The sequence below is a fragment of the Lissotriton helveticus genome, chromosome 7 (assembly GCF_964261635.1).
Source record: "Lissotriton helveticus chromosome 7, aLisHel1.1, whole genome shotgun sequence".
Lineage (NCBI taxonomy): Eukaryota > Metazoa > Chordata > Amphibia > Caudata > Salamandridae > Lissotriton > Lissotriton helveticus.
Genome location: NC_136068.1, coordinates 981,993,876 through 982,007,685, shown reverse-complemented (window position 1 = coordinate 982,007,685; position 13,810 = coordinate 981,993,876). Strand labels below are relative to the sequence as shown.

Sequence of the window (13,810 nt, the reverse complement as noted above, 5' to 3'; positions counted from 1 at the left end):
ATAAACAGATTTACAGGTTGTCACTGATTACCTTAACATGATGGCGCAAGGTTTCACATCCCTGTACTGAAGCTATGTCTCTGAGTGTGAGCCATTGGCATTCACCGTGTACCACCCTTCCATCTGCCATTTGCAGTACAGAATCTAGGCCTGAACAGTGTGGCTGTACATCACTTGAATTTAAATGGCCCATTTGCACGAACACCTCATCACATCCCAGGCAAAACATCACATGTTCTATTTGAAAGGGTTGCTCCCTTCTTTCATGACCTGCTGAATGATGAGACCTATCTGTCCAGAGTTATATAAGGAGGCATCATATATGCAATTCATTTCACTTGGATGCCAGGGGTTCCCACTGTGGCAGCTATTTACAAATACGTCCTAAGGCCTTCTAGCGCACAATTAGACACCTGTAATTGGAACTGTAAATTGTATTTATATAGCGCTTACAAGGAGTTGCACTTTGGGGTCAATTGACTTCGGATTTAATAATAATAAACTCCAAAGCAGCATTTCCCATAAAGTGAAACTTAAAGAAGAAACTGACTTAGGTACCAAGTGAGTTCACCTCAGACTCCTCCCTTCGCACAGTATCCCTGAGTCCCAGGGCCCTGCAGTGAGGATGACCCCAAAGAGCCGTGTGACAACGGGAGCGAGCAGCGGGTCTGCGCGTGGGGAGGACAGCGCGAGGGGGTTTGGGGAGCCCCCCTCGTGCAGGCATGAGGTCGCAGATATATGTGCGCGCGGCGCACCTGAGGGTTATTGATGTAATCGGGTGACGCATGCAATCAGTATGAGGTGGAGAACCTGGGCCACACATCTGGGCGTGAGTGGTACCTGTGGCAGTGGGGAGTGGGCAATGGGAAGATGGAGGCGAGTGGAACAGCCATGTAGTTGCACATATGGTCGATGAGAGGACATAGGGGTGTCTCCGTGTGAAGGGAGCACGGTGGCTCTGGGGGCTCGGGGTGTACATACTGGCACTTGGGGCATGAGACTGAAACGCCAGCCTACCCTCTGGCACGGAGTCTATCCAGTCGCATGGCAAACTTTCCAAAAAGACGCTCGCACTCCACACCCAGCGCCAAAAGACTTCCCAACAGGAGACAGCGCTATCAAAGTGCGGATAATCCCTTAATGGATCACATTATGGGACACTCCAAGAGCCCGCCCAACCCCAGCCTGGTGAACTACCGGGGAGCCAGCTGTGAAGTGTGTGGGTGGGCCGCTGACAGTATGGGGGAGTAGTGAATAAGGCCGTATTCTCAGCTCCCTTCATTGCACAGTTGGCACTACCAATACAGCATGACGTGTGCAGGAGGTTCATTAAACGCGCGTTTAGCACCGGGATGCTAACTTTGGGGGAAAGGGGGCCACCAGCACGCCCCTTCTCCAGGCCATGTGGCCAGCCTGCCCTCCCCTCTCCCGGCCGCCACAGATTCCCAAAGTTGCCCAAACAGCCCTAAAGTGCCCCTTACCGTCCGCAGTGTCCCCGTGCTGGCAGGGCAGGCTCCCTCCTCCGCTCCGTCCGGGCTGCATCCAGCCTCTGGGGTGAGGCAGCGCCGGGCTGCGCTCCTGCTCCCTCCCAAACTCCTGCCCGGGCGAGGGGGGGGGACGGGGATCAGGTATCCCGGGTCCCAGCAGCTGCTGGTGTCCGTCAAACTCCGCCTGATGTGTCCGGGTCGGGCTGGCTGCTTCGCCTGACTCAGCCCGGCTCACTGTCCCTGACTCAGCTGACTGGCTCCCTGTCCCACTGTCCCTGACTTCCTGTTACTGACTCCCTACCCTGGCTCTCTGCCCTTAGCCAGCCTGCCCCCCTGTACTTGGCATGGTCGACTTCCCTCTGGCCCCTTCTCGCAGGCTCCCTGTCCTCCTGTCCCAGGCTCAGCCTCGCCCCTTGTCACTGGCACCATATACCTATCCCCTGTCTCTGCCTCACTCTCAGGGTTCCCCTGTCCTGGGGCAAAACTGCCTCCCTGGCCCAGGGTTTCAGATTAAAATAGTCTCGCGGGCTCAGACTGCCCGATGCTCCCTGCCCCGTCCCAGCTCTGTCCTGCTGGGATCGCGCACTGAGCCAGAAGCCAGCATTGCACATTGCTGGGAGCATTCGCGCGCCTCTCACCGGGTCCTAGTGCCGTCTGCTGGGAGAGCTGCGCATCACTCTCGGTAGACGCTCTCCTGCCCTAGACAGAGCTGGAGCACGAGCTACCCTCCAATGTAAAGCACGAGCGATTCTCCGAGAGACTGCAGGCGAACAGGGTGCTGTTCTATTATTCTATTTTAGCGAGCAAGTAATGTAGGGATCTGGGGATCCGAGGTTTACTACAAGTACGCACCTTAAAAAATACTAAGCGCACCTTACAAGTGTTCTATTCCCCATACCTACCATATCAGGGTGACCAGAGTTTGAAAAGCAACAACCGTGAGAGAACAGACTTAAAAGCAGGTCTAAAGTTGTACTTCTATATGTATAGCCTCCCAGCACCGCCGGAAACATAAACAGTACTTCTGTTATTTCAGATTTAGAGGCCTGTGGAAAGGAAACAACACATTTCCATTCTGCTTTGCAGAGGTGACCTGGCCTTTGTCCCAAAAACCGGTACATGTATTTAAAATTAAGAAAAGCTTCAGGACGCCGGGACAAAACTCTGAAAACCGGGACTGTCTGGTCAGTGGTCACCCCATACCATCAACAACACTCACAGGGACGGCTCCTTCATTAGGGCGGAGCAGCGTCGCCCCACAGATTTGTGGCCGTGCGAGAAGCAGAAATGTAAAATGGTATTTTAAATACCATTTTATGTTTCTGCTATTGCACTGCGAGAAAGCAGAAGGGTATGCCTAGTTGAGGGCGGGCTGTTGGGCGGGTCGGGGAGGAGTGGCTTGCAAAATGCTGGGGGTTCTGACTGTTTGGTCGGCCCTCTGGAGCCGACAAAACCAGTCATGCGCACTCTGCCTCAGAGTGTAAGCTGCATGCAGCCTACATAGAGAAAATGGCCTCGCCACAGGCACCGCCCCCACCAATCACAACGCTGTGTAGTGTATTGTATTCTCATACTTATCTAGAGAGCGCATGCCCGAGCACATGCACAGAATGTATAGCGCATGCCCGAGCACATGCACAGAATGTATACATGTATTCTTTTGAATGTGGAGTCACTCTCAGAAGCCAGGTGTCCGTTGTGTTTGAACAGTTGCTGCGTGGACTCCTGGCTGATGAGGCGCTCCTCCTGTGATGGGAAACCTACTAATAAACTTCTCTTGGAATACATTCCTTTCTCAGAAGTCTTAATAAGGACGAACTGTCCTTTACATATTGGCGACGATTGGGATTGTTTCCATCACCAACCTACCCACGCAAAGGATTTATTTTGGCTGGTTTTTATCTTGTCAAGTTTGGATTACTTTGTCATTCATACACACCTTTCTGGTGTTTGGAATCAACTGGATTATCTGGATTATCTGGTCGAGTTTTGTACTTTGGAGGAGCGAGCTCGGGATTGCTTTCTCGACATCTCTATTTTACTGTGTGTCGAATTAGAGGTGGAAGACGTTTTCCTCAGTGCTGAGTTGGAGATAGAAGACACCGTTCAAAGACTGAAACTTATGTTTGGAGTTTTAAGTCAGTCTCAGGATTTTCGAAAACTCTGAATCTTGGCATTTCGTTGTGTTTTTTTTTAAAAATTACACACTTACCGGTCTCCCTGGAACACCGGCATCGCGTCTTTGGAACACTGTCAACAAGTCTTCAGAACACCGACAGCACACCCTTCTCAACTCAGCCTGGAACTCTGAGTTACGTCGGCATACGTCAGCTCAGTCTTGCCTGGAACTCTGGGATACGTCGGCATACGTCAGCTCAGTCCTTGCCTGGAACGCTTGGAATTCTGAGGTTCACGTCTACGACGCTACGCACGGTCAGCTATTGGCGCTTGGAGATTTATGTGTCTGCTTCTCTGCGTGTGACCTCGGCGATTCACACGCCTCACGGACAAACGATTAACAGCTGTTATTTAAAACCGGATTTCATTCCTCTAACAAAATTTTCTTTTGCAGCAAATCGTATTATACAGGTTTATATTTTGTTTATGTGAAATCTGTTTTTATAACTCGATTGTACGTTACTTCTATGAAATAACCTTGCTGATTTTATTATCGTATATATTAACAATATGGCTTCAGTTAGGGAGGTCACACAACCCCCTCCTTTCCTGGAGAAACCCGGAAAACCTAAGTTGTTGTGGTCTGAGTGGTTTGGCTTGTTCGAAAATCACATTTTAGCAATTGATGCATCTGATTATTCTCCTCATAGGAAGTTTGCTCTTCTTTTTGGCAGTCTTGGGTTAGCTGCACAACGCATTTTTAAGAGTTTGGTACCCATTCCACCTCCAGCAGCTGATTCAGGGGATAGAGGATGGAATGTTTATGTAGAGGCTATTGCCAGATTAGAAAAGCAATTCGAAGAATCTCCTAATATCATGCTGGAGAGACACAATTTCTATAAAAGAAAACAAAAGGAGGACGAAAAAATTGACGAATATATTTCAGCATTGAGGGTGTTAGCTATTACCTGTGATTTTGGCCCTTTGCTGGACAATTATATTCGTGATCAATTTGTATTCAATTGTTCTTCTTCTAAAGTGAAGGAAAGAATTCTTAGCTGCAAGAATCCTTCATTGTCTGAAGTTATTGATCTTAGCCTTAGTATCGAAAGATCAGTAACTTCTACCAAAGCCATGGCGATAGATAACGTTACTAAAGTTAATTTTATTTCAGAAGATACGACTGAGGATGGCCTATATGCTATTTCTAGTAAAGAAACGAAAGAGAAGTGGCAAAATAAGACTAACGGCAATACGAATAAACAAAACTTTTGTTTTAGATGTGGGTCCAAATTCCACATTGGGAATTTTAAAGGGTGTCCCGCTGTGAACAAACGTTGTGTTTTGTGTAAAAAAGTGGGACATTTTCAAAAGGTTTGCAGATTTCAAAAGAAATCTGTCAAGGTCAACTATGTGGACATGGATGAATGTAACGACACTTTTGACAATCTCATGTTGATGGTAGAGTGTGATGATTCTGAACCTATTAAGGGACCTTTGTGTGAAGCCATAATTGACAATGTGAAGTTGCAGGTAATGGCTGACTCTGGAGCTCCCATTACTATCCTTAGGGACTCTACATTTTTTGATAAATGGGGAAAGGATGTGAAATTAAGTCAATCAGATGTGAATTCAAAAGCTTTCGGTGAGAAAGATATTGACATGTTAGGCTTTTTCTTAACAAGTGTGGAGGTCCTGGGTAGATCCATTATTACAAAAGTCTATGTGGCGATTAAAGGGAAAGATATAGTAGGTTGGAAAGACCTCGCCAAAATGGGTCTATATCTTGTCCCAGGGGATGAAAATCCAATCAAAATACGTGACTTTCCTATCTGTTTTGTGGAGGAAACAAAAATCAATAGAACTGATTTACTAAGTGAGTTTAAGAATGTGTTCAGCAACAAAATTGGCCTCGTGAGTGGGGCAGAGCACAAAATTAGACTCATTCCCGGAGCATCTCCTGTTTTTCATAAGGTTCGCACCGTTCCTCTTAGTGTCAGGGCGGAACTTAAAAAGATGCTTGAGGATTTAGTTAATGACAAAATCATAGAACCTTCAGAATCCTCCCAATGGGTTGCGCCCATCGTCGTAGCACGCAAGAAAAATAATGAGATCAGGCTATGTGCGGACCTCAGGGGTCTCAATAAAAACATTAAAATTGACTGTCACCCTCTCCCAAAAATTCAAGAGCTGTTAGCAAATCTGGGTGGAGCCAGGTGGTTTTCATTGTTAGACTTAAAGTCCGCTTACCATCAGATTCCCTTGTCTAAAGAGTCTCAAGAGTTAACGACCTTTGTGACCCCATTTGGAGCTTTTAAGTTTCTGAGGCTCCCTTTCGGGTTAGCTTCAGCAGCTAGCGTTTTCCAAAGGTTAATGGACTCTTTGTTTGGGGATCTGGTGGGGGTACAAGCATATTTGGATGACATTTTGATTTTCGCGAAGACAATGGATGAACATAACGTCCTACTTAAAAAAGTTTTGTCCATTCTGGGTAGTAGAGGTATGACAGTCAGGGAGGACAAATGTAAGTTCGGAGTGTCTGAATTAGAGTACTTGGGTCATTCAATTTCGAAATCTGGCATTAGACCTAAGTTTTCTGTGGTTAGGGCTTTAATGGAAGCTAAACCTCCAAGCGATAAAGACACTCTGCGTTCGTTTCTGGGCCTAGCCGAGTACTATGCCAGATTCGTAGAAGGGTACGCTCAGGTGGTGGAACCGCTGAGGTTACTTCTTAAGAAGGGTCAAAAGTTTGTGTGGTCAAAAGATTTAGATGAGACTTTTGCTAAAGTCAAGGATTTGATTGTCTCTGCACGTTCACTTCAAGCGTTTAGGGATGATTCCATGTGCATTATTACAGTTGATGCAAGCATGAAAGGTCTTGGAGCTGTGCTATGTCAGCAGGTGGAAGGCAAGGAACACACGGTAGCCTTTGCCTCTAGATCTTTGAAGGACTTTGAAAAACACTACAGTACAATTGAAAGGGAGGCGTTAGCCTGTGTGTGGGCTGCACAAAAATTCAAGATGTACATCTGGGGTCACAAGTTTGTGATGCTATCTGATCATAAACCCCTTTCTTTTATTTTTAGCAAAGTTTCGGGTACTAATAGTCTTTCTCCTAGGCTGACTAGGCTAGTTTCTAAACTACAGGAATTTAATTTCGAGTTAAGACACATCGCTGGGGGTAAAAACTTCAGAGCAGATTGCTTGTCCAGGATGTTAATGGACAAGGATGATGAGGATGACTTGGTTGAGGAAGATGTGGAGTGTGTGTCTATGGTGGATGCTATTGAGGAGTGGAATTCGGTCATTTCTGAAAAAGATTGGAAAGAAGCTAGCGAAATGGATGGTGTTTTGTCCCAGGCTTTGGAGTTTTCAGTTAAGGCTTGGCCGGAGGTTAGGAACCTGTCTGGGGACCTAAAGAATTTCGCTCAGGTGGCAGAGGAACTCTCAGTCAAGGATGGAGTTTTATTGAGAGGCGATAAGTTTGTTCCTCCCAGTGGTTTAAGGAACACTATTATCAAGTTAGCCCACGAGGGTCACCTTGGTGTGACCAAGACTTGTATGAGAATCAAAGCTCATTATTGGTGGCCGGGTATTGACTCACAGGTAAGGGCTACTGTGGACAATTGCGAAGAATGTTTATTGTCTGATAAACATTGGAAGACTCACCAGGCCCCATTACAACCTTCTCAATTTCCAGGGATGGCTTGGGAGAAGGTTGCTTTAGATTTCTCCGGTCCATATAAAGTCCTTCCGGAGGGGAAGAGGTACCTTATCTTAGCAATTGATTATTTCTCAAAGTGGATGTATTATAGGTTTGTAGAGGCTCCGGATTCAGATAATACCATTACTTTCCTGGAAAGATTGTTCCTGCTGGAAGGAGCCCCTCGAACCTTAGTAACTGACAATGGAACCCATTTTGTCTCTGACAAGATGCGGACATTTTTGAGTATGCACGATGTGAAACAGTTGAAAGTGGCACTTTATTCACCCTCGTCTAATGGTTTAGTGGAACGCGGCAATAAAGTGTTGAAAGAAGGAATACAAACGGCTCTAGCTTCTGGCGTGGATGTATTTAAGTTTTTGAAAAAAAAAATTGGAATTATAATGTCTCTCCCCATTGTACGACTCAGGTGTCCCCTTTTCAATTGTTGAGGGGCAGGGAGTTTCGTTCTCCTTTATTTCCTGCTTGGTTAAGGAAAGTAGAGGGTGAACAGTCTTCTCCAATTAGGGATAACATTGATTCTTCAGTTAAACAGAAACAGGCAGTAATGAAGGAAAATTATGACAGATCAAAATGTGTTAAAGACATTCAAATGTTGGTAGGAGATTGGGTTATGATAAAAAAAACCCTATAAAGTGGCGAAAGGTTTGTCTATGTTTTCAAGTCCGGTCCAAATCCTTAAAATTAGTAAAAATGCTGTTTTTCTGGGGGACAAAGGTTGGTGGAATGTGAGACAATTGGCAAGGTTGACTGCAGATCAAGCAGCCCTCATTTCTAAGAAAAGGAATTTATCCTCTCAAGAGGGATGTGATTGGTCACATTGGCTTCAACCAGAACCACTTACTTCGTCCAAAGATTCATCCCCTGCTCAAGATCCTGTAGTTTCCCCGGTTGTTCCCTCTTGCAGTCGCAGTGGTCGCATTAGAAGACCCCCTGCGAGATATAACGAGTTTATATCTTTCTAATTGTTTTAATTATTCTATTGTTTTTTCTGTATATTTACTTAAGGGGGATTTTCTCTTTTTCTGTTTATTTACATAAGGGGGAAGGTGATGTAGTGTATTGTATTCTCATACTTATCTAGAGAGCGCATGCCCGAGCACATGCACAGAATGTATAGCGCATGCCCGAGCACATGCACAGAATGTATACATGTATTCTTTTGAATGTGGAGTCACTCTCAGAAGCCAGGTGTCCGTTGTGTTTGAACAGTTGCTGCGTGGACTCCTGGCTGATGAGGCGCTCCTCCTGTGATGGGAAACCTACTAATAAACTTCTCTTGGAATACATTCCTTTCTCAGAAGTCTTAATAAGGACGAACTGTCCTTTACACGCTGCCCATGCAGCATTGTGATTGGCTTAGGGGAGGGGAGGAAGACTGCCTGTGGCTGCTTCCTGTTCAGGAGAGCAGGACCCGGGCAGGAGCTGAAGCGGAGCAGGATCGGAGAAGGTCCATTTTAAAAAATTTACATTAAACCTGTCCTGCCTCCCCTCCCTGCATACCCGCGTGAGCCGCCCACCCGCCCCCGTACGCGAGTCATGACGGCCGCGGCTGACAACACAACTGATCGATGGAAATACCAGAACCGCATGAAAAGAGCCCCTAGCCTAAGAAAGTGCTAAGTTGCCATACTAACAGTAGATGGTGCTGTACAAATGCTTATTGTCACAGCGGTTACTGGGACCTAACTTTCAAATGGTGTTGTTGGGTAAATTATGGGTTTAAAGTTAATTGCCTTGGAGAGGTTCAGAGAACCTGATATCCGGCTGTCCTTGTTGGAGGAGATTTGACTTCATGTTCACTTTTGGCTGGAGTAGGTCTGAGGATTACACAACTGTTTCCAGTTCTCCGGACACTCCTTCATCCCCTCTGCCTGGGTCACAGCTAGGAGCACTTATTCATAGAATTTGGCAGATGCCAGGAGGTGCTTCTGAGCTGCAGGTGCCTACCTGATGTGAAGGCCAAGGCTTGCAAGGAAAGCCTTCAGACCCTATCCAAGGGTTGCAGTTGCAGTTGTTGACTTGTAGAGAGAGTGGGCTACAATTGATATCTTCAAGATGCCATTCATTGTGTGATTATGACAGTGGAATTAATCAAAGTTACTTCAAGTAGGACAAGAGTTGAGTGTCGAGCATTATTCAACCACTGAATTCAGAGAAGTATCCAGTGATTGTGAGAGATTTCCTCAAGATCATCCATAATGTCATTAATGCTTCTTGACTCAATGAGGAGGCCATCTAGGAAGCATATAAAATAACCTTCCAAGATTTCCGGCAGCTATTGGCTTTACCAATGCTTGCAAAGTGCACCACCAGTATTGGCAAAGACAGTAGCTGTGGCCGGTCAAACTGGAATAAGGGAACTGAGCAGGCAGTCAGCCACAGAAAGAAAGAAAGAAAGAGAGAGAGAGAGAGAAGAAAGAGTGAGAAGGGGGAGAGAGAGAGAGAGAGAGAGAGAGAGAGAGAGAGAGAGAGAGAGAACATGAACTCCCATCAAGTAATGAATCACAAATGCCACACAAAAAATAGAAAGGAAAAATAGTCCCCTGATATCTGCAACAGTAAGAGACATTCGGCCACTCATAAATCAGAGTGAAAATCAAAAGCTCCAGGGGCTAAACAAACACTACAAATGTAGGAAAAGGTCATAAATCTGGCGTTGGCAAGCATGTGATTTTTTAAACTTGTATTCTTTTGCATACATTTGCAACAGGCATTCAAAGTTTAAAAAGCAATAACAATTTAAATGTGTGTGCCTAAATGTGGCGTGCATAATGTAAAAAAGATTTTTTTTAAACCCAATACAAAATAAATTAAAAAAACATAAACTGAAACGTGAAATGAAAGAAGGGACCGGTACACTGGCCTCGCACTGAAGTGGACTACTATTAGGTGGATGTGCACATGTGAAGAGGGGTAAACCACCGTTACAACGAAACTTTTACAACGGACTACTTTTACAACGCAACTTTTACAACGCAGGAACCATTACAACGAACTACCATTACAACGCATTTTTTTACAACGCAATACTTTTACAACGCAATACCTTTACAACGTAAGTATTGGTAAGTATATTATTATAGTAAAAATGTTATAGGTTTGGGTTTTTGGGTAAAGGGGTATTTTTAGGGTTCAGGGCTAGGTTTGGGTTTTTGGGTAAAGGGGTATTTTTAGGGTTCAGGGCTAGGTTTGGGTTTTTGGGTAAAGGGGTATTTTTAGGGTTCAGGGCCAGGTTTGGGTTTTTGGGTAAAGGGGTATTTTTAGGGTTCAGGGTCAGGTTTGGGTTTTTGGGTAAAGGGGTATTTTTAGGGTTCAGGGCCAGGTTTGGGTTTTTGGGTAAAGGGGTATTTTTAGGGTTCAGGGCTAGGTTTGGGTTTTTGGGTAAAGGGGTATTTTTAGGGTTCAGGGCTAGGTTTGGGTTTTTGGGTAAAGGGGTATTTTTAGGGTTCAGGGCCAGGTTTGGGTTTTTGGGTAAAGGGGTATTTTTAGGGTTCAGGGCCAGGTTTGGGTTTTTGGGTAAAGGGGTATTTTTGGGTTCAGGGCCAGGTTTGGGTTTTTGGGTAAAGGGGTATTTTTAGGGTTCAGGGCCAGGTTTGGGTTTTTGGGTAAAGGGGTATTTTTAGGGTTCAGGGCCAGGTTTGGGTTTTTGGGTAAAGGGGTATTTTTAGGGTTCAGGGCTAGGTTTGGGTTTTTGGGTAAAGGGGTATTTTAAGGGTTCAGGGCTAGGTTTGGGTTTTGGGGTACAGGGATACAGGGTAAAAATAAATTAAAAATAATATTAAATTAAAATAAATTAAATGAATTTTAATTAATTACATTTTAAAAAATATTATATACTTACCAATACAGGGATACAGGGTAAAAATAAATTAAAAATAATATTAAATTAAAATAAATTATATTAATTTTAATTAATTACATTAAAAAAAGTATTATATACTTACCAATATTTACGTTGTAAAGGTATTGCGTTGTAAAAGTATTGCGTTGTAAAAAAATGCTTTGTAATGGTAGTTCGTTGTAATGGTTCCTGCGTTGTAAAGGTATGCGTTGTTAAAGTATGCGTGGTAACGTCATACATCCGTGAAGAGGAATTAAGCCTCACAGTGAAGAAAAGAAATGGCTGAAGTGGGCTGACCTGTTGCCTCATGCTTTACACTGTAATAGGCAGAAGCATAATGTTAATGACAGTAGAACAGACAAAAAGATGAAGAGGACTGACCAAAAAAACCTGTGTATTTTTTAAAAATGTGTATTTTTTCATTAATTTTTTTTCAGAAAACATGAGGCTGGCGAAAAGGCTGAAGCTGTCTCTAGGCTAAACCTAAAAATAAGGATGAACACCACCAAATCAGGAGCAGGACATTGAAACAGACAAGAAAGCCATCCAATTATGAGAGATATGCAAACTCAAAGCCCACCTTAAGTATATGTTAAAGTATTTGTTAAAATGCTGTCTACAAGAGACATCTAGAGCTGCCTGTAGTGAGAAGGCAAAAAGTGCTGAATGTGGTGCCACGCAATAGAAGTCTCTTTTAAAAAGATTTAAGTGGTCACCTGTTTGCTGCTGATTGCTGTAGTCAGGTGTTTTTTTTAACCAGCACTAATTAATTCACTGAGACAGTAATGATGTGTGTTAAAATGACAAAATAGTGAAATAATGTTGCCACTGAAGTGTTGTGTTGTACCGCATCAACCCTGCTGCATAATTTCTTTTCAAGTTCCACATAATCCCACAACCCCCTGATCCTAAGAAAAGCACTCGTTTTAACACCTCACTACAGACTTTTAGGCAGGCCAGGGCAATGAATGATGAGTACTTCTATAGCGCACGGCAACTCAGAAAGAGTGTCCCGGCACTGTTTAGGTGACTCAAAGCGGAAAGGAGGCATGGACCACTGATCTCTTGTTATCCTACTAATAATTGTGATTTCTGGCTATGCTGGTTAGGGCTTGGAGAGCCTCTTGGCCACATCTACATAACCATGTTTCTATAGGGTTTCTGTAAGGTTGAAATCTCCACCCTAACCTACATGCACTTGAGTAGGGAGAGACACAACTGGAAGATAGAGATACAGAAAGTTACTGCAAACTAGACAAGAAGTGGAAACTCTTAGGGCCTGCCAAGCCATCGCCAAGCCACCACCAGTCTGCCGGTTCTCGGCCTGCCAGACCCGTAATCCGGCCCTTAGTCTGGGATTACAGAGGTCACCAAACTAGCAGTCTGACTTTAACTTTAGAACTAACATAAAAACTCTCAGCTAATCAATCAAACCTATACACCACACACACCCACTTTTATCAGCATTCCAATAACACATAGGAAAGAACAGACACACCCCATAAAAACAAGGTCTACCAAGAACCCAAGCAGGTGGATTAATAGACACTGCTAACACGGGTTAGGTGGAAGATCAAATTATCCATACTACTGTGATATGTCTGCAAGTACTAGAAGTGGGCGGGCAAAGAAATTAACAGGGAGAGCCGAGACAGAGTCAAGCCAAAGGTGGGCTCTGGCTGTAAAAGCTCATGCACAAGCTGAGCCCTGAAAATATTTGGAATGTAAATCATGCGAGAAACAACATATTAGAATATAAGGTGTCTTTCCAAAATTCAAAAAAACATTTTTCTTTAATATTGAGTGTTTGACTTTAGTCCATCAGATTGAATCTCTGCATTGAGAAGTATTTATTGAAAGTGATAGGTTTTAAACAGAAACTGACAAATATTTTCTAAGAAGCAACTGAGTTGTCACGTATACCCTATATGTGGCCTAAATTCTAATTATACAGAGATAACATTATTATTTATTAAATCAAGCACAAAAGAGGTTTTTGTACTACACACAACCCAAACAGACTTATTTGAAGGTGCTCTGATACGTGATAATGATGAAAAAGGAGGCTCAGAGGCAAAACATTTGCTCAAGATTACACTGTTTGGTCAACCACTGAAGCCGGGGTTGATAGCAGATTTTCCAGTTTCACACTGTGCAGTTCAGCCACTTGATGTGTATCTCTTTCTGACATCAAAGGTTAATGCTTTGTCCTTAATTCTTGGAAGAGGAGATTAGCGAGTGGGTGACAGTCACAATCCACATTTTATTTTTGGTGGTTTTAAATAGTGCGAACTTGTGAAAGCTTAACAACAAACAAAGACCACCTTGCATGCTGTTTTTTAAATGCCGCAGGTAGATTTGTCAGATTTACAGAATGCGGAGCTGAGGCCAGGATTCAAACCTTGGTCCCCATGTTACATGGTTGTCAGCTGTAGCCACTAGGCCACATAACGTTTGCTCTTTTTGGGCTCAAGATTCCAAGAGGACCCCAAGCTGAGCCAGAGCCGAGCATCTGCCTCAAGCCTGGCTTGAGCTTTCAGTGGCTTGCCCATGTCTAGCAAGTACAAACGTTAGGTAACATAACATAGAATAACATTTGATCTCTAATTGAGTCATATCCTTCCATCAATTGAGCTC

The 13,810-nt window shown here is 44.2% G+C and overlaps 1 protein-coding gene across 2 annotated transcripts in view; it reads right to left on the bottom strand.

Annotated features, from left to right (window-relative positions):
- The window catches only part of SYNPO (synaptopodin), a 185,422-nt gene that overhangs the window by 110,280 nt on the left and 61,332 nt on the right, over positions 1–13,810 (bottom strand). Inside the window, exon 1 of one of the 2 annotated variants that reach the window (XM_078653602.1) lies at positions 1,482–2,074. The exons of the other annotated variant lie outside the window; for it this stretch is intronic. Within the exon in view, the coding sequence (XP_078509728.1) occupies positions 1,482–1,542 (61 nt within the window). The 5' untranslated portion in view covers positions 1,543–2,074. Of the gene's footprint in view, positions 1–1,481; positions 2,075–13,810 lie in introns of those variants that run through there. 2 annotated transcript variants of the gene reach the window in all.